The 21,771-nt window shown below is 34.4% G+C and overlaps 1 protein-coding gene across 2 annotated transcripts; it reads right to left on the reverse strand.

Annotated features, from left to right (window-relative positions):
- Nucleotides 1–358: 358 nt before the first annotated feature.
- Nucleotides 359–21,367, reverse strand: MBIP (MAP3K12 binding inhibitory protein 1). 2 transcript variants are annotated; one of them, XM_008568348.1, is made up of 9 exons: nt 21,161–21,367; nt 17,090–17,209; nt 15,097–15,321; nt 14,910–15,006; nt 12,150–12,215; nt 11,751–11,903; nt 8,323–8,420; nt 1,835–1,873; nt 359–689 (listed from the first exon to the last, which is right to left on the reverse strand). In XM_008568348.1, exons 1-9 carry the CDS (start codon nt 21,287–21,289, stop codon nt 582–584), a joined length of 1,035 nt encoding a protein of 344 aa, XP_008566570.1. In that variant the 5' UTR covers nt 21,290–21,367; the 3' UTR covers nt 359–581. The 2 variants fall into 2 exon arrangements, with proteins under 2 accessions (XP_008566570.1, XP_008566571.1); XM_008568349.1 differs by having other exon boundaries at nt 359–686; nt 21,161–21,359.
- Between the last annotated feature and the right edge of the window lie 404 nt (nt 21,368–21,771).

Here is a 21,771-nt window from a genome sequence, read left to right on the forward strand (position 1 = left end):
ATAAAATTGGATCTACTGTTTATTTACATTAACATTGACAGCTGAAAAATAAAGAAAACAAGTTTATGCATTCATTTAAAATTCATTCAGTCAATAAATTTTTGTTGAATGCCTATTACATACAAAGAACTGATTTAAACTAATATAATGATTAACACTAGTGGTACAAATATAAAGTCCTTTTAAATATCACTAGCAAAATAAATCTTCCTGTGGTCCACAAAAAAAAAAAAATGTACTTTCAAATTAAGTTTTTCAATTTCCATTGTACCTCCTTTAAAACAGAAGGAAATAAATTCCAACAATGCTATTTTCAATGCATTCATTATTTCAAAACTCTGGACTCATGTGATGTACTTTCAAATTAAGTTTTTCAATTTCCATTGTACCTCCTTTAAAACAGAAGGGAATAAATTCCAACAATGCTATTTTCAATGCATTCATTATTTCAAAACTCTGGACTCATGTGAAAGTAAACCTTGACTTCACAAGTCTACACTGATAAATATATATCTGTTTAATTACAGTGTAAGTTACATGTGTATATACAAAAGCAAAATGACAAGGAGAAGAGGAGTTTTTCATGGAAGGTGGTGAATTGCCATGGATTCTGCTTCTCTTGATTTTCTGAGCAGGGCTTGTTTCAGGGCACTAATTTTCTCATCAAGTTCAGCCAGTGAATAGTTCTGCTGTAAACAATTAGAACACAAATTGCTGAATAAAACTCTGAAGTATCATAATGCAAATAAAGTGCCAAATGAACTACAAATATTTAAAATATTCAATAGCATGATAAAATTTTTTTCTTTATGAGAATAATTTTAAAATTGAGCAACTACCTATGTTGATTTTATCATAAATTTAAATGCATAAAATAGTAAGGCTTAAATATTTCTTACATTCTTTTTCTTTCCTAATGACTAAGCTCTTCTGAACCTTTTGTTTTTTTTAAAAACCTGACTACTCTAATAATCAATAGTAAAAAAATTTAAACTTTAGAATTAGCTTAACTGCTTAAAATACCTAGAAATTCTCTTTTCAGGGTCAGCTGCAATCAACTACTTCTGGACTAAAAGGGCTGCTCTCAAAAAGTTTACTCAAAATTTAACAAAAAAAAAAATAAGTAATATGCTACTCTGTAAAAAATTTTTGGCTTATTTTTTAAGTTTTCCCCAACTTTAAATTTACGTTACCACCACTAAAGGCTAGAAAAACCTTATTATTTAAGATTCAACCAATAAACTTTATACAGGAGTGAGCTGAAGTCAACCTCTGCCTAATGCCCATTTCTTTTATTTAGATGCCACTAATTAGAAGTGTCCACAAAAGGGGAGAGTGGGAAGAGACTGAAGTTACTTGAGCACTTATTATTTTTAAGCATTTTGTAACTGATACATTTTTCTATTAAAAGCAGGATAGGGCCGACCCTGTGGCTCACTCAGGAGAGTGCAGCGCTGGGAGCACAGTGGGCTTGGAGCGCCGAGGCCGCAGGTTCGGATCCTATATAGGGATGGCCGGTGCGCTCACTGGCTGAGCACGGTGCGGGTGACACCACGCCAAGGGTTGCGATCCCCTTACAGGTCATGAAAAAAAAAAAAGCAGGATAAAGATTTTTATACTTATTTAACCCATCTGAGGAATCACTCCATGACCTTGAAATGAAATTATTTCTCTAATTCAAGTATATGAGTTTACAATGTCCTTTCCTCAGTCCTAAATCTTACCACGGTATGACCTAAAAGCAACCATAGTAGAAATTTTTATTAACAAGAAAGGTATAAAACTAATTAAACTACTTCAGAAGCCAAAATGAAAATGCAGTGACTTAACTTACTTGAGGTGGCTGAACTTTTCTTCTTTTTCCAGAAAAGTTCTAGATTAAAAGTAAAAAAAATGGTAAGTAAACAATGTTTAGAAAATCTAAGCATTAATTTTCCTTTACAGAATACTGTACAAAATAGGAGAACCCTGATAGAAACAGAGCCCACAAACTCACCAAGCATCACCTGCAATTGATATCCACCTTTTTATATTCCGGAAGGTACCCTCTGAAGATGGTATTAAAAATGCGTGGTAGTAACATTGCAGCAACATGCTTGTCCCTGGCAACACATACTTTCCCATTAATTACCAGCTTCTGAGTGACTGTGGAAAGGGGTGCTCTGGAGATTTTCTACTTAGTTTCCTCTTTTATAACCTTTCCATCCCAGGATACTGAACAAGTGAAGCAGCGATAGAGGAAAATGGAATTTGGTACACCAGGACAAGGAGTGAAAATACACACATACACACCCTTGACGGGCTGTAATGGACACTGTGGTTGTCTGTGCAAACAGCTATCTATCCACTGCTTCTCTATGTGATTCAAGGGAATGCTGATCCCACTCCACTGATCTTGTCAATGACTGAAAAGGGCATGGGCCCAAATCTGGCCAATGAATAAGGAGAGGTCTGCTGGAGATTAACAGGAGAGCTGATGGAAAAAGCTTCCTCACTTCTTTTGAGAGAAAGCCCTCATAACAGACAGTTCCCCTGGACACTGTTGTATCTGGATAAGACACCTTAAAGTGCTGTAGCCATCTTGCCATCTGTCTGGGGAAGAACCCAACACCAAGCACAGCCGAGAGGGGAAAGAACCTAATTCTTTGGCAGTCATGATTTAGCCACTGAGTCAATTAACCTGGAAGACTGTGCTATCATTGAACTTCCTATTTTATAATATAATTTCCATACTGTTTAAGCCAGTTTGAGTCCAAATTTCTTACAGCTGAATTTGACAACATTCTCACTGACATACTGACTGAGCATTTTAAACCTTGACCTTAATGAATTCTTTCCATAGTTTGTTTTCAGTTTCACACCCCAAGATTTGAATAGCAAATTAGCCAAATTTCTTACAGCTGAATTTGACAACATTCTCACTGACATACTGACTGAGCATTTTAAACCTTGACCTAATGAATTCTTTCCATAGTTTGTTTTCAGTTTCACACCCCAAGATTTGAATAGCAAATTAGTAAACTGTGAATGTAAGTGGCAAAATTTTCTCATGAGCATTTCTGACCCTTGAGATTTAGAAGAGAAGGTTAAAATTCACATTTTCCTTTTGTGTCAAAAACTGATTCAAAGAACATCTAGGTATGCCTCTTATCCATAGTTATAATAAAGGGGAAATCATTAAGTGTTGGAATTATTAAATATGGAATAATAGAGCTCAGATAAATACGCTCCTTCCTTTGCCAAACTGAGCTGAATACCTGTGGTGGCGCCATGGGCATGTTAGGGCTTAATGTTTAATTTGGCCATGAATTAGTCTCCTACCTTCCCAAGAGACAGTTTTTTATACACCTGATGAAAATATACTTCCCTTTGTCCTCCTAACAATTTAACCTGTAGGATATTGATAGTTTCTATGTCATTAAGCAATCAGACTACCACTGTGTCATGAAACCAAAGTGAAAAATACCAGAATGAGGAGACTATCAGTGGCTCAATGACTTAAAAACATGTAAAATGTGGTCATTGGGCTTACTTTGGGTCTGAGCAGAATATAATGACAAGTAGAACACTTATAAACATGATTATCTACTATGGATACATGAGACTAGCTTTAAATTTTGTTTTAGATATAAGGAAATCTCAGTCAAAAGGTGAAAATTTTAACAAATTTTGGTACGTGAGAGAAAATGTTTCAGAGCACAGCACACTAGCTGGATGGAGATAATTCAAAATTATCTCTTCTCTCCCATTATTTTACCTTAGGTAATATATAGCTACATTTATAATGCCTGTGTCCTAATGAAAAGATGATTATCACACACACGTATGTCCGGGGAACTTGTGCTCTAAGGAAAGTCAAAGGTAAGGAGGCCTCTCCATGATCAACTATGATCTTTTTAATCAGTTGTAAAGGGCAAACTGATTCTACACATGCAGTGTCCTAAATGTTTCTTCCCTTCTAGTCCCACCTCCCTGATGCAGACCTTCATTTTTCTCATTATGACATATTTCTTAAACTAGTTTTCTTGACTCCAAGTTCTCTCCAACTCAGATTTCATAATCCCACCACACAGGGACCAAAGTTACAGGTTTTTCTCTCTTTCTCAAAAACTGAATTGTGCTCTGATGACACTGGAAGTTCACTTGGTTAGTGTGACTTTCAAGGCTCTCCCAAAATGTGTTTACAATCTAATTTTATAGCTGGATCCAGTTGTTCATCCATGCTTCAGGTCCACTGTGCACTTTCACACACACAGCCTGTGCACATGATGCTAACTTGGCCTTCAGTGTTCCCCTTCCTCAATACTTCCTTCCCTTCAAAACCAGGAGCTACCTTTACAGACTAAAAATTATGCCTAGTCAGTGCTTTGGACAAAGTTAACACACTTTCCAAAGTCCAATAATTAACTATTAACCAAGTCCTACCAACTCATTTGCACATTTACTCAGTATCTACTACATAATGTGTGCTCAAAGATGAACAAGACATAGTTGCTGCCCTTAAGAGATTGAAAATAGTGTGAAAAATTGATGTGTAAGCATATAAGTGATAAGTGCTATAAAATGAACAAACTGCTGAGGAAATACACTTGGAAAGCATGTTATACTTACTGCTTTCAAGTGTCATAATTTAAAATCAGTAAGTAATTCTTTGAAAATACTCATAAAGCTCCTATCTTTTTACACTGTCTGTTAAGCCATGCTCTTAAAATTCTGAAACATTAGCACATTAAATCTTTCCATGTTTAAGGTGAAGGGTAAAGATCTTTAAAACTACTACATTAAAAGGTACGAGAAGTATTAACCTTTGTAATAATTCCCGTTTTATATACATTATAACTTATTTGGGAGTTTTATGTCTGTTTCTTAAATTGAAAAAAACTTTAACCTGTTTTTGTTTTATGAACCAAATACAATTTACATCTTTTTTTCCATTAATGTTCCCCTTTTCATATGCTATCCTTCAACGTTACCCATGATAATCAATCAATATCCAACTATAAGAAGCTGCCCCATATTTAGAATTCCTTTACATGAGAATCTATATTGACACTATCAACACATTTCAATTAAAATCTTTTCAGAGTTAATAAGTTCAATTTCCAAAAAGTTTAAATCTTAAGAAATTTAATGAACTCAAATTTCCCTTACTTTCTAATGTTAGAAGCTAGAGGACGGTGCTACATATGATGTATATAGTCTCTTCTGTATACTTTTGAGGGAAAAATATGTAAAATTATGTAATTACCACTTATACATTTATAATGCTTCCTGTCCCTAAAGTTAGGCAGTCATCAAGCTTCAGACTTCAGGCCTCTGTCAGTCTCAGTGTTCATACCCATTGTTGTTTTGACTATCCTTAAGAAATTTAATGAACTCAAATTTCCCTTACTTTCTAACGTTAGAAGCTAGAGGACGGTGCTACATATGATGTATATAGTCTCTTCTGTATACTTTCGAGGGAAAAATATGTAAAATTATGTAATTACCACTTATACATTTATAATGCTTCCTGTCCCTAAAGTTAGGCAGTCACCAAGCTTCAGACTTCAGGCCTCTGTCAGTCTCAGTGTTCATACCCATTGTTGTTTTGACTATCACTTCTATACAGATTCTTCACAAATGTCTCAAGTATAAGTCCTATATCTCAAAAAGCTTACCTAACATTTCTACCTAAATATCCTCCTATGACTTCAAGTTCACACTTCCCATAAGAATATTTCCCCCTCTAGATTTTATTTCTATCAATGATGATACCGTTTTTCCAATGAGAAGCTGGAGTAATCCTTGCTTTATTTTTCCACATCCAATCAGTATCTGTCAACTTTTCTTTCCTACTTGATTAACCTTTCCTATTCTCACTCATGTTCCTATTTCAGGATCTCCCTTCACATTTAAGCTAGTTTAATACTGTCTCTTTGTCCTTAGTTTCTCCCTTTTCATTTACCTCCCACAGCAGTGTCAGATAAATCTTTGTAAATACAGACCTGCATCACTTGATGATGGTGATATGTTCTGAGAAATATGTTGTTAGGCAATTTTGTCATTGTACAAAAGTGTATTACAAAAGGCAACAGCAATGAATTTTCCTGTTATCTCCATTGGCTACTAGTTGCATGGCATGGGCCCTCTAATTAAGTTACTAAGTTTCTCTGTGCCTCACTTTCTTTACATGTTAAATGGGGATTAGAATACTACTACTCCCACAAAGTTATGAAAATTAAATTACAGGTAGGGATTGTGCCTGGCACTCAGCACACAGTGAGTGTTAGCTAACTGTTATTTAGTATTATTTTGCTACGGGGATGGGTGGGAATCATTTAAAAATGCAAGAATTCTAAAGGAGACAACAACCTTTTCAACTTGGGGTCTGACCTAATGTATCAAATGCTTGTCTATTTTATGGGTCTGGGCTACCTTTGGGAGGGTCACCCTGTAGGCACACATCCTCAACATACTTTGCAGGTTTGTTGACACCAGCATCATCACAAACACATGAGTTTTGTGTTGCATTGCTTTGTGCCATGACATTAAGATAGCTATGACATCACTAGGTGATGGGAATTATCTTATGGGACCACTATCATATATGCGGTTTGTCGATGACTGAAGCATAGTTATGCGGCACATAACAGTATAGCTTTCACAAGTCACTTCCCTACTCAAATGCTTTCAATAGATCCCTGCCTGGCCCCTGCCTATATAATTGATTTTAAACTTTTGGGCATAGCATTAAAGGTCCTCTGCAATCTACTTCTTTAACCAAACACTCTAGTCTACGAATAATAGATCAAAAACCAAAGGATAAACAAAAAAGATTATGACGTGAAGGGCTTGTTCCTTTGTTAACCAACTTTGTATGTGAAGTTTTTACAAATCAGAATCAGAGAGAAAAGGTAAATGATGGAGCAAGGTCTCACTGGAAGCATCTAACACAACCACATTCTTTTGTAAGATCAGCTCTATTGTTAACAAGAATCATATTAATAATGACGTTCCTAGGGATTACCTAGGTAGCTTAGATAGGAAAACTTTTGTAAGAAAAAGTCATAAAATCTTTATGAAGTTTTCAAGGAAGATACATTCAAAGAATAATTCTAAAATTGGAAAGGCTTTTGTAATTACATAGTACAAACAACACATTTTCTAAAAATAGACATCTGAAGGCCACAGGAATTGAGTGACTTACCCACATTTATACAGATACTTCAGATTCTGAAACTGAATAATTGCTAATATTTGCTGAAGTTTTTGCCATGTGCTAGGTAGTATGCTAAGTGCTTGATTGATATTATCTCATTTAATCCTTGCTTCAGCTCTTAGTATTTTTATAAACCTCATTTTACATTTGAGAGCAGTAAATCACTAAAACTCTTTCTCTGAATTTTTTCATTTAGGACTTGCTGCCTCCGTTTTATTATGTGACCTGCCTTCTTCCTCTGGAAATATCTTTTCTATACCTCACTCTAATACCCAATCTATAACTTCAAAAAGATTGCTTCTATACCTAAAATGAACTTTAAATATATTTTCACCAGTGACTTACATAATCCATGCTAATATGAGATATTTTGCATAATTTTTCAGAAAAAGAAATTTTAGTACTATAACCTCACTTTTATTTTAGTTCTTATATGGCACTGCTTAAAAATAACTCGGAAAAGGAAGATGTTTTATTTATAATCATCTCAGAAGACTGAGGAAAATAACACAATGAGCTCAGGATTGATTGACTGAAAAATGCTGATGTGCCAAAGAAAGATACTTATCTGCATGACACTATTTGTTAGTGTCCCTTGGAAAAAGGAATAAGAATGAATGAATAAGTGCTAGAGTTGAGGAATTAGATGAATGTAGATTAGCCTTTCAAAAAGTCTGGTGGTTAAGGTAAAGAAAAAGGGTGGTAGCTTGAGGTATGTGTTTGCTTAGTACGGAGAAATCTAATGGTGTATGGGCTGAGAGAAAGAGTCTGTGAAGACAGAGATTAAAGAAACAGAAGGGATAAAACAGGGTCCCAGAGGAAGACTTTGCTTTCTCAGAGTGAGGATGAACTAGTCTTCAAGCTGTTTTATAATGCCATAAAAATGGCCTAAGTTTGAGAATTTGGGTAATGTATAATAAAAGTATTCCTTTTTAAAAATTCTAAATTTTTAAATATTCAGAATGAGGAGTTTTAAAGAACTAGATAACCCCCTACACAGGACTGTGTTCACTCATCTTTGAATTCTTAAAACAATGTTTCATAAATAGATAAATGAGTGAATTGTTCCATGATGAAGAATCCTAAAATAACATTTTTATTTTTACGACAGTTATACTCACTATAGATTGAAAATATTCAGGAGAGGTGCCTTCCAATTCAAGGATTTTATCTTCAAGTTTTTTAATTCTCTGATAAATATCTCTTGGCACTGGACCACCTAAATACATTAAAAAAAAATCTGAGATACTACTGAATAATTCTTTCTTCTTACAATTTTTTATTATTAAAATACCACGCAAAGACACTCATGCAAAGGAATGGCAAATATCTAAACTTAAGGAAATAAACAAAAGTAAAAATCTGAGATACTACTGAATAATTCTTTCTTCTTAGAATTTTTTATTATTAAAATACCACACAAAGACACTCATGCAAAGGAATGGCAAATATCTAAACTTAAGGAAATAAACAAAAGTAAAACAGAATGAAATCCTTAGCTCATATTTTCATTATACACTATGGGACATACTCTACACCTCCTCTCTGCAAACCGCAGGTGCTTCCTATATTGCTAGGAGTTTTGTTTTATATTAAATTCATTTCACAAGACATTAAATAGTTTATGTACAGAACAATTTGTATTTCTGATAGGCTGTGAGAGTTACTTGGGAGGAGAAAAATGCAGTGACAAATGAAAATTCAATTCGGTGGTTGCAATATGTCACATTATTTCCTTCAACTTATATTTCTCCCTACATGTCATATTTTCTTCTTTGACCTAGAAGAATATTAAAAAGGGGGCTTTATTGTAATTCTGAATGAACTTTCAGGGCAGAAGGAGGAGTACAGTAAATTAAGGCCACTCCAATTTCAAATTTATGATTACAGTTGTCTCTCAGTATCTTCAGGGGATTCATTCCAGGATACTCCTAACCCTATACCCAAATCCACGAATAGGTCTAGTCCCTTATATAAAAAGATGTAGTATTTGCATATGACCTACACATATCCTCCTGTAGACTTGAAATCATCTTAAAATACCATGCAAAGACACTTAATGCTCTTAAATTAGATTACTTATAATTACTAATACAATGTAAATGCTATATAAATAGTTGTTTATTGTATTTTTTATGTGTATTATTTTTTATTGTTGTATTTTTATTTTTTTAAATATTTTTGATCCTGGTTGGTTGAATCCAGAGGTAGAACCTGTGGACACAGAGGTTTTTTTTATCTTTGGACCTTGATTGTTCTTTCTCTTGAATTGGGTAAAATGAATAACTTGTTCATTTGGCTTTGCTCTTGCTGCTCCCTTCACCTAGAATGTCCTCTGCCTTACCCTGGTACCTTTCAAGAGCTGGTTCAAGCTTTACTGGGTCCATGAATCATTGTCTGAACCTTTTCACATGAAGGATCGTTGTGTCCTCTCCCCATAGTCTTCTTCACTGCCCCTTTAAAATTCTACTTTACTATTAATCTTCCTGCCACCTAGATTATAAAGTCCTTGAAACCAGAGACTATGACTACATCATCTCAGTATTCCTCGTGCCCAAAATAGTTCTTGGCACATAGTAAGCATTAAACAGATATTTTTCAAAAGAATTAACTACCTGATATGATTAGAGACTTAACCAGTCAATCCTTTTATACAGATTCATATTAAATCCATCTACTTCTGGGAGATGGGATTAATTCTTAATGCTAACGTCTTATTACTCTCAGAGACTTACTCATTCTCTTTTCTTCTTCTACCTCCACCCAGCAAATACTCCAGCTAGCCTGGCTTCAGAAATTCCCTGAACTATATTTAGTGTCCTTATCCTTTTAGCAGATGATGTTGTCTTTTTGGAACGCTTTGTTTTGGGAAAATTCCTACTAATTCTTCAAGGGCCTAAATTTCACTTCATTAGGGATGCCATTCCTTGACCGCCCCTGAGAAAGCTGAACACTAACTTTGTGTCCCACTGTACTAGGCACATATCTGAAATGGTGAAATGAGCAATTATTCATTCAATAAACATTTGAGCACCTGCTTTGTGTCAGTCACTGTACTAGGTACAAAGTAATAAACTTGACACAGTTCCACTCTCATAGACCTTAGTATGTACCAGGGAACACAGACATTAAACAAACAGAACCATGATAGCTGCTTTAAAGGAGGTGCTGCTTTAAGGGAGTACCAGGGGCAATGAGACTACATAAAAGGGGAGTTCACACTGGTCTGGGGTCAGAAAGGAAAAACATGGCAGAAAGAAAAGCATGGGTATAAAGCCCCTAGGGCAGCAAAACGAGGAGATGGGAAACCCAGAGATGTGGCTGGAAATAGAGGGTAAAACCATACCATTTAAAATTATAACCCCCTTCAGTCTCAATCTCCTTTTCCTTTTCTTGATCAAGTTGCTTTTATCTGTAGCCCTTCTATTCTAGCATACCATATAATTTATTATTTATACCATCTGTCCCCCTCAACTAGAATTTCTGTTCAGATGTATTCTCAGCATTGAGAACAGTGCCCAGCTTATAGTAGGAGCTTAATACCTATTTGTTGAATGAACAAATACTAAGTTTGATAAACATGTAAGGGCAAGAGAAAACCATTACAGAGTTTTTAGCTGGGGATAAACAGGACTGGACTTGAACTTTAGAAAAAGCAATTTGGCTACAGGGTAAAGAATGTTCTAGAGGAGGAAGTCTAGTGGCACCCACCCTCCCCCCGCAAAAAAAAACCAGTTAATAGCCTTCCATCAGTTCAAGGCAGAGATAATAGTGGCTTCAACTACATTAGTAGCTGTGGAGAGAGAAGTGGGCAGATCCTAGAGATGTTTAAAAAGCAGAATCAATAGGACACGGTGACTAAATGGGGAGGGAGACTCAAGCTTTGCAGCCAATTAATATTTTGGTTTAATTACCAGTTGTCACTATCTTGGGCATGTTGCTTAAGCTCTTTGAACTTCAGTTTATTTATTTGTACAATGATAACAGCACCAATACCTCAAAAGGGGTTAAGTATTAAGTGAGCTGACATGTGCATAACACTTTCAGAGTGACCGGCACTTGGTATTGTTCAATACGTGCTAGTTCACTCTCCCTACAACATTTATTTATTTATATGCTTATCCTGTGAGATCCTTGAGGACTAGGACACATTTATCAATACTTTGTACCTAACACAGTGGGGGAAAAGAATGAGAGGTGGTCATGGTAAGTAATGAATTGGTGGTAGGAAAAAACTACATTAGTTTTCAGCTGTGACTTCAATGAACTGAGGCCATCAGGATCTATTTGGAACCTATTCCCATTCTACCAGCAATCTTTCAGTTTTAGTTTTAGAAACTGGGAAAAAGTGTGAGAGGAGGGAGAGAGCCTAAACAGGAACTGCGAAATTCCTTTAGAGTAGGGACCATACTTTATAGATTTTTGTAGCAACCAGAACAATGTTTTATACATGACCGGTGCTCAATGAAAATTTGGTGACTAAACGAATTGGAATTTCTTTATCCACTTGCAAAGAAACATGATGGGCACCACCTAGCACTCTGCTTACCTGTTTGCAACCGTAAGTGAGCCTCAATATTTTGTAGTCGTTCTTCTACTGCCTGATTACCACAATCTCGAAGCAGGCTGTTAGGTTTATGACCTGACCCTTGAATTCCTTCAGGTCTAGTCTGTGGTCCATATGTATTCACAACTCTAGAAACTAAGTGAAGAAACTTTTGAGCCTTAGTAAATTTATATTTCAAAAATCAGAAATTCTCTCTCCCTAACAATACTTACGTTCTTTCATAAAGACCTAACCACAAACTCAGGTATGAAGAAAGGCAAGATATTTTGTTCGGTTTTAAAATAAGCAAAGTTTAGATAGAAGAGTTATTTATATTCCTTTTTCTAAAATTCTAGAATAAGCTTTTGTCAGAGACAAAGATCATATGTTGTGATTACTTACCTTTTACATGACTTTTAAATCCAGGGAAAGGGGTAAAAACAGCATCAGTTCTTGCACAACTATTTTCTAAGGAGAATTTAGATAAACATAAGTTTAAATATATTCTTAATTTCAAATGTATGAGATTTTGATAAACTTTCAATAATTCATATTAACATATCACTAATAACGAGAGAATATAATTTTAAATAATAAATAATAGTAATAATAATTAAATTACCATCATATACAGGACAGAATTTAGTGAACTTCTTTACCCTCTAATATCCTAATATGTATCCTAATATCAAATATTCTTGTCTAATGTTCAGATTTACATACAGAAAAGATATCAACATTAAGTGGCATAATTTAATACAATATTTAATAAAAACCAACATCTGTAAAAACAATTTGGGCCTTTGGAGAAAATAATTTACATATTATGAAGTATTTTAATTTCACTTCATCATAAAAATAGAACATCATTTTTACTTAATTTATTTTTAATTTCCAGTATTTTTGATATTATTGACCAACTTAGTGAATATCTATTAAAATGGATTAATTATACATTTAGCACCTTCTTATTTCAGAACTCCACACAAAAAAGACTTTGAAACCTCAAACAGTACATACCTGTCCATTCTACCTAGATTTTCAATGCTCATTTAAAAAACCCCTAATGACAAAAGTCATCTACTTCTACCCACCCTACCTCTTTCAAAAAGTGCAGTTTGAGGAAAGATATGTTGTGAAAATTTGTTCCCTTTTTTTTCAAGCTAAAAAGTAACGACAAAAGTCATCTACTTCTACCCACCCTACCTCTTTCAAAAACTGCAGTTTGAGGAAAGATATGTTGTGAAAATTTGTTCCCTTTTTTTTCAAGCTAAAAAGTAAAGTTTCTTTCAAATTAGATATCAACAAATTATGAAGAGGGAAAATTGGAAAGATATTCACATAATATTTAATACTACTAATATTCTATATTAATATAATTATATATTAACATATATTTTAACATAATATATAATATAGTAATAATATATACTGATGTTTGAGGTAACATTAGTAAAACCATGCATTGGCAGTAAATTTCTTGTAAAATTCCCTTGATGATTTTGTAAAAAAAATGGTAAATGAGATACTGAGAGAAAATTCTTTTTTTTCTCTGTGGAATTTGATTTTTAAAAAATCAATTGTTTACATTTTGGTCCAAATTGAGAGATATCAAAAGGAAAACCCTAACCTTTAAGACGCACATATTTTTTTTTAGTCTAAGTTTTCTTATTAGTTCTGTTGATAAGTCAAATTGTGTAAATAAAATTCTAAAATTTATTTATGTTTTATATCTAGAGATTAAACAGAGTCATTTTTTCTTTTTTTGGAGACACCTCAAAATATGTTTAAAGGACCATCACTTCTCCATTTTCTTTCTACTACTTCATGGGGCTAAGGGTTAAAAAAAAAGGAGCTATCATCCATTCTACAGCTATATTCCAAATATATAGATTAACTGACCCATCAGTGAGAAATTCAGCATGGTGTGAAGACAGTGAATGTATGAGTGTTAGTTACTCTCTACAGCAATTCTTGCTAGCACTGTTTTGAGCCAGCAAGGGATTGAATAGGCCAAGGAATCCTGCTGAGCATTTCAATTCTTGTCAATTTCTATCCCCTGGTGGTTTATAATAATAGACTTAGCAGGGAGAACAGAGGAATAACATTAGTGACATATGTGCTTGCTCCCTCAACAAACCCTTTCTCATGGGTTGCTTGCAGTTGGATTGCAGTACCTGAGATTTTGCCACTGTTGCACCTGTTCTGAAAGCTAACAGAAAAATACACAAAATTTAAAGGTATACATATACAATGTTAATAACAGAAAAAGCTGAATTTAGGACCCAACCTGAGCCTATATTATTTCACTATTAAGAGAATCAGTGTACCAATGTGATATGAGTCACTTCAAGGTTCATCTGACAATTCTGTGTTCATAATAATTAGCAAGGAGATACCAGAGGCAACAAGAAAAATGATCATCCCAATTATGAACTCTTCTCCATAATTTTTTCTAAGAACTACTTGTTCTGATTATTACTATGATGCCTGAATATGATCTATGGCAGTGCTTTGGAATATTTTGCATTCTGCAGCATACTTGCAGATCTGTAAATGTACTATAGCATCAAGTAGAGAGGGAAAGGAGAATCTGATGAAAAACAGCAAATGTGTGATATGCACTACCGGGAGGGGGGCGGGGGGAGCATTAAGACAACATGGTCTTCATGACAAACTGGTTGTATCGTAACATAAAACATTTCAAACAACTCACTAGTAGTGAGAAAACTGCTTCCTCTTGAGGAATACTAACTTCACTAAGTTCACTTTATGTATTAAAATCATAATTTCACTGCTACATTTATAGGCATGAAATGTATACAACTCAGTTCCTTCTTACTAGTGAGACTGAGCAACCCTGCCACCCACACTTCACCTTCATTTCCTATAGGAACATTAAAATAATCTTTTCAGCTGTGGTAAACATGAGCCTTTTTATGTACACACATATTTGACTTTTGTGTAACCAAGATGAAAACCAGTTTTGCAAAAGTCTATTATTAAACAGAAGAACATTCCACTGCCTTAGTTACTAACTAAACCTCTGAAATAAACTGAATTGTGTTCTCAATGTTATTCATTTTTAAAAGCAAACAAAAGATTCAAGCAACTGTAAAAATTGTGCTTAAATCCTATAAAAATTAACTTCTACATAGTTACCTTGATTACAATCAATAACATTGCAAAATTCTCTGACGTTGTTTTCATTGATTTCAGCTTGCTTTCTTTCAATGAATGCAGATATTCGTCTGTCAATCTACAAACAAATATGTTTTAACAATGTAAATCAACATAATAAGATTTGAAAAAGTAATAACCACCCCCCTGCCCCCCCCAAAAAACTTACTTCTGCTTTTCCAGCCTTTATTTGAACTACTTCTGGATCAAAATGGATCTGTGTTTTTTTCACATCTCCTAAATCATGATCTTTGTGCTTTTCTTCCTCTTGTAGGTCACCATTGGGAAATGTGGCATTTAATTCATTCTTGTTCCCCGTTTCTGTTTTTCCTGTTTCTTCAATAGTAGTTTTAGTCTCCTCTTTAATCAGAGGCTGAAGTTTTGCTAGAAAAGGCTGAGAAGAACACAATTCCATCTGCTAGGTTTCAAACTAATCAAAATTAATTACATATTTAATATATTTATATAAATTTCTGCTAAGTAAATGAAATATTTAATATCACTTACTGAATATAAAAAATTAGTACATTAGGATACATAGATCTGACCACGTATTAGTGTTTGCTGTTCTCTGCTATTGCAACCATTACTATTTACTATAAATTTGTTTCAAAGAAAGAAAAGAAGAAAACCTGAGGAAATTTAAAATTTTCTTTGAGGGAATCACTCTGTCACTCATTTTTTATTTTGTGCCAAATCAAAGCCTTCAGCCTCTGGCACCAATGCCACTTAATTAACATGTCATTCAAATGCCTTCTCAGAACACTAAGGCTTAGTATTTTTCCTCCTTAACATGAGAGCCAGTGCTTTCACTCAGCAAAGCCCTGCATTATCACTATATCACTGGAGATTCTCCACTTGAAACTGCAGTTGGCCAAAGTGAATGAGAGAGCACAGACATGAAATATATAGGTGTTAGGCTGAGTGAACACTCAGGCTTTTCCTGAATGGCAAGATACCTTCTTGGGTCATGAAATTAAATTTTAAAAAAGAAAACGAACAAGGAAAAAAAATCTCCTGAGATCCATAGCTGAAAACAGATGCCTATCACTAAAGGGGAAAAAAACCCCTGTTGTATAATAAAAATTATATTACTCATTTACTGCCTACCCCCACCCCATCACACTCTGCTGCCATTAAGCCTCATTTGAATTCTATAGTTCATTGCTCTGCCCTTTAAAAACTGGGTTATTACCTTAACATGAAACACAGAGTTAAATTTTCCCACAAAGTCACTGAATGGAGAACTGAAAATTAATGCTATTCTATAAGTCAAAATAGACCAACACTTATCAATGTTCAATTATTTTTTTCACACCTACAATTTTGCTTCCATTGTTTGCTATACCAAATACTCTTCTGAAACTTTATAACACCTTAATCACTGTAAACTGACCAATTCAAACAGTTCTTCCTTTTATCTTTTTGACACTTCACATTTTACACTTTGATTTAGAGATAAACTGCAAACTACATCAATTATAATTGCAGAGATGTTTAATTAAAAACATGCAAGTTCATAATACTGTTCAGTTATTGAACTGAAATATTAAAAAATATAATGATACTAATATAAATAACAATTCAATATTGACTTCCAATATAAAGGATGAATTATTTCAAGTTGTTAAGAAAAAGATAAAATAGCGACTGGCTACTTACTAAGATGAGACATTAATGTCACCGAAATTACTTTCTTTTTAAAAACTATGCTGAAACTGTTTAATTGCAATAGACACTCCAGGATGTGTCATGCTGGGATAATGCCACTTCTTGAACCACTGAAAGCACTCCATGAGCCTCCAAACTCACCCAAGGCATAGAATCATTATCATAGCATGACACACACCTGCCGTGTCTTATTGCTTAATTATAACCCACCATAGATGGAACTGTATTGAATTTTCAGTGCAAGTCTAGAATTGAATAGAACTGCATTCATTCAATTTCACCCCCACATCAGCCTATTGGGCTATATTCCTATATCTGTTCTGATCACTCCTGAAATGAACAGATTTAGGTCTCATCTGGATGTAAGTAACCTTTTACTAATAACACTATTAATGTAGCGTTAAGATAGAATGGACAAATAGTCCAGCTAATTTAACCACAATTAATTTTTATTTTCAATGTCGAGTTAACATTTCTAATGAGAAATTTACCTGTAAATATAAAACGTGTTGCTCAAGTGCACTAAAGAGCAATGCAGGCTGGAATGCTGAGAGGCTCTGGAGCTTATTCCAATCGATTGTAATTTTCACCACATCATCTCTGAGGTTAAGCTTCAAAGGGGCAAACCAGCAACATCACAAAAATTACACGATTAAGCTGTACATATGGGATTGACATAAAAATAAGATTTCTATAAAGTAACACATGCCTATTTTGCTCAAAGTTATCAAGTTTCTAAAGATACACTAAAATGCTCTACCTAGTTACCATTTTAAAAGGCCAAGAAAGGTGCAGATGTTCATAATCTGCAAAAAACAAAACAAAATGACATGTCATTCTAATTCTATTCTTGGGTCTCTGTAATGGGACCATTTTAGAGGTGAAATCATCCACGAAAGATGAAAAGATAAAGGCTCTTTTGATACTTCAATATCTAAAAACCTTTGGATGGGGTCCAAAATAGGCTTGCCTTATTCACAATCCTACTACTTCTAGTTCAGAGCATTAAACAGAAGAGGCACAACCATTTCACAAAAGTTCTAATATGCATATTTTTCTTTGTTAAATACTTACACAAATACATCCCTTAAATATATCATTATCCTGATGTCTTCTGAATCACATTTTTGTTTTCGAGATTAACCAATTTTTAAAATAATTTAAAAATCAAGGTTATACATACAACTAAAGTCTAGGAATAAATGGCAACATGTTTATCTGTTCCAAATAAAAATTAAACTATTACTTAGCTATGGAAGTCTGATATGGAAAAACAAATATTTCCCCACAATAATGAAACAAATTGCCAGAAAATGAATGGAATGTCCGGATCTTTTGCTAAATACTACTTTCTAGTAAGATGTGAAAAATTCTTATCAGTTGTGATCTATTAGAATAAATCATATCCAGAAAACTACCAAGAACCTGAACATAAAATTAATATCAAAAACAGTGAAAATTTTAGAGTGACAGCCTCCATCTGCAGTCTTTTGAGTGAATAAAAGAGAACCACCATAAACTTTTCTAGGGACATGTGTTTATAGCATAGTATAAGGATATACTCCATAGTAGAGTCAAGTTAATTACATTTTATTTTTCAGAAATAATTTATTAAAAATTATTTATGTTTTCAACAAAATAAAGGTAAGTGTTACATGAGTTCAAATACAGACCTTATGAGTTATAATTATAATAAAACAAATAGATTACTTACTGTACAGGAAAACAAAGAGATCCAAGGTTACCAAAAAAAAAGGCACTATATTGAATGAATACTATTGTGACAAAAATTAATCGCTCTTTGAACATGACACCAGAAGTATTTAAATACTGTATTAGACAGGAATAAAGAAATACAAAAAAAAGTTTACATAGGCTATGCTGGCAAGGATTAGTTTATATTAATTTAATTAAGAGTTTCCATTAAGATTAATGCATTAGGGCTGGCCAATAAGCTCACTTGGAAGAGCGTGGTACTGATAAAACCAAGATCAAGGGTTTGGATACCCATACTGGCAAAAAAAAAAAAAAAATTGTTTTAATTAATGCATTAATTTTAATTTATATTACCTTAATACCTATAAAGATTTTGTTAGACAAAAACTTATGTGTGAAGTAACCCATTACCACATTTTTACAGTCTCCAAAGAGATCTACAGTTGATTATAGCAAATTTACGAATATGATTTAGAGATAAAACAGGCACATCCTCAACTAAAGCAAAGCATCACATTTCCTAAAGAAATTAATAAATTATAATGTTTGAATCATATTCTTTCTTCAATTCAGCAGAATTATGTAAGCTTTCAAGTGCAATTAAGGATACTAGGTCTTTTAAGAAAAGCATATAATTATGTCACAAATTAATTTTAAAACTATCTCAATGCAGCCAACTATTCATTCAACAAATTCCCTATTAGAAATATAAATTCTATGCATTTTTATGCTATAGAACTTGGAATAGTAAACCACTAACTTGAAAATCTCTTATTAGTCTGCTATTAAAATAGACTATTTAAATACACATTTTCAGTAAAAACTATTAAGTGAATATGAAAATCCAATCTAAAAATAAATACTTCTTTAGCTTGCTAAAAAGGGCCATCCAGAGGCAAGCAAAAAGGTTAAAATTAGTAAGCTTTGTTATCTGGAATAGAATATATCTTTTAAAATTCAATTTTATGTTTTCTATTGAGGAAATCTAATGATACACAGGATGACACAGTATGAATTTAGGCATATTACAACACACATTTTAAGAATCCTTTAAATTTGTTGCTAAAGGAAATAGTGATTCTCCAGGGGCAATTTTATAAGTGTGGTACTCTGGTCTTCATTCTTAATATATCTCAAAATACAGAGTATTATCAAAATGGTTAGCATTTAATTGATATGACAATCTTATTTTTGACCCTTGTATAGAAGGTGCTTCACTGTATTACAGTAAACTCATCAAATGTCTATTCTAAACACTTTTGACATGTGACATAAGTGAATTTTAATCACTTCTGTATTTGCATCTTTAGAATACTGAATGTTTAAAAATTTTAAATGAATTTGAAAAACTCAGTATGCCAAATATTTCAAAAGAAATGTTTAAATCATTTCTCAATGTTCATTTAAAAAAATATCCCATCAGTGAAAAAAACCTTTGTAAATAATAGGTTAGCATAAATTTTTTTCATCTTGACATCAGAATATGAACAAACTTTAAAGTTTTAATGTCCATGCCATAAGATGTTCTCTAACTTTTAAACTATTTAAAAGTCTTGGGTCTTAAGACTGAAATGTTAATAACTAAAACTCCCAAGTTTTTATTATTTTATTTTTTAATTTAAAAAAATTTTTTGGTGCTGGCCAGTGCGGGGACTCCTCAAGTCTTTAGAAACATTTTTTTGGTAAGTCCTTGGCAAACAACAGAGTTTAAAAGTTATCTTTTAGGAGATTTTACTCATAATCGCTTCATTACACAAAACTGAATGTTTAACTTACAGTTATGTTCTTTGTAACTCACAATAAACATACTATTTTTTTTTAAAATACTGAAATAACTTTTGAAAAGATTGATTCTCCATCCACTCAAGGCTTTCAAAATACTTTTTCACAAATCAGACTAACGATCTATTTTCACAGGTATTTACTATTACCTTGACACAAATGCCTAGTGTATTACATGCACTAGTACCAGCCCCAGAACAAACTTTTATAGCTACAAAATAGTCCACGTAAGGCATGAAAGAAAATATTTCTTTTTAAAAAGCCGGCGAACGAACATACTTCCAAATTGTTTCTCATTTAAAATTTGCTTTGAATTTTCCGTCATGAAACGAAATAGTGACTTGATGGAATAAAGTGTAAGGAGCCCATTTTTTAAAATTCAGTTTTACTATGACATTTCTGCAAAAGCGACTATCAGCCAGTTAAACTATTTAATAGTTAAACAATTAGTTAAACAATTCTAATGCAAACAACTAGTTAAACAATTCTAAGCCAAACCATGGATAACATCCAATTTTACACTAGGAGTTAGAATAATTCCTTTTACTTCCCTCCCCGTTTTAAAGAGTAACAGATGTACACAACGGCCAAAAGGAAAAAAGAAATAAACAAAACCAAGTGACTCAGAAGAGCAAGTTACCCTAAAAATGCGGAGAGAGCACTTTTCCAAAAATCTCAGGCCGTACTGACCAACCAACTTATATAACGAGTAAGTTCGAGGAAAAAGGACAGGAACTAAACCCACAGTGAGCCTTTTCCGCATTTTCTCCAAGCCTGCTCCTCTCGGAGCCGGGTTTTCACTTAGACCATCTTCACTCACTCCCGGGGAGGACAGGTACAAGGTAACCTAGTCTGCAGCCCGTGCTGAACTAAGTGGACACAGCCGTCCTTCTCACTCTGCCGGGAGGATTGGGCCCGGGCTCCTTCCCCGGCCTCCGCTACCGGGGCCGCGTGCCGGCAGGCCTCTGCTGCCCCCCACTCCCGTCACCGCTAAAGGAATAAAGGGGGTGGGGAGTGGGACCAGATTGGTTCCCACACCCCCAATCCCAAATGCTACCACTCACCTGTTCGGCCAGGGTGTGCAGGGACCGAAAGATTTCGCAAAGCACCTCCCGGGAGAGGTTGGAGCTGCAGCTTTGTTCCAAGCTTCTGTCACTGCTGCTCGGGCTACTAAGCTCGGTAGCAGCGGCCATGACAACTTCGCAGGCCCTCCCTGCCACCACCGAGGTTCGCGCACAATCCCACCACCTCCCTCTTCCGGCTTTCGTCGCTCGGCGGTGACGTAAAAACACAGCGCCTCGTTTAGGTCGGGGCATTGAGGCCCCACCCTCTCTATGTGACTGACAAATACATACACCAATCAGGAGCTACCATAGCGTTGCTCCGAGGATCCGGAGCGGGTAATTGCTGACTAGAGATTGAGTAGATGCTCTATTTGTGAGGTGACTGAAGTCGTGGTCTGTCAAGTGCTAGCATCGTGAAGCCTACCTCGATTCGCAGATGTTCCTTATGAATGTTGGTAAGAGGAGACGTACAGTTAAATATGAGAGTTTGAGCCCCAACATTAAAAGTTGAAATTTTAACATGGCTGTGTGGAGTACTCTGGGGCACTATTGCTGGTCAGGGATGGAGTGGTGCCTAAACATTGGAAAACTTTTTCACACGGAATTGCCAT

Source organism: Galeopterus variegatus, unplaced genomic scaffold (assembly GCF_000696425.1).
Source record: "Galeopterus variegatus unplaced genomic scaffold, G_variegatus-3.0.2 Scaffold402, whole genome shotgun sequence".
In the NCBI taxonomy this organism is placed as follows: Eukaryota; Metazoa; Chordata; class Mammalia; order Dermoptera; family Cynocephalidae; genus Galeopterus; species Galeopterus variegatus.

Excerpts from the sequence above, each read along its gene's own strand:
- MBIP (XM_008568348.1), bottom strand. The coding sequence starts at position 21,289 with ATGGCCGCTGCTACCGAGCTTAGTAGCCCGAGCAGCAGTGACAGAAGC. Across the intron at positions 15,322-17,089 it reads AACACGTTTTATATTTACAG|CCTTTTCTAGCAAAACTTCA; the intron begins GTAAATTTCTCA and ends TGTTCTTCTCAG. Across the intron at positions 12,216-14,909 it reads TGTTATTGATTGTAATCAAG|AAAATAGTTGTGCAAGAACT; the intron begins GTAACTATGTAG and ends AATTCTCCTTAG.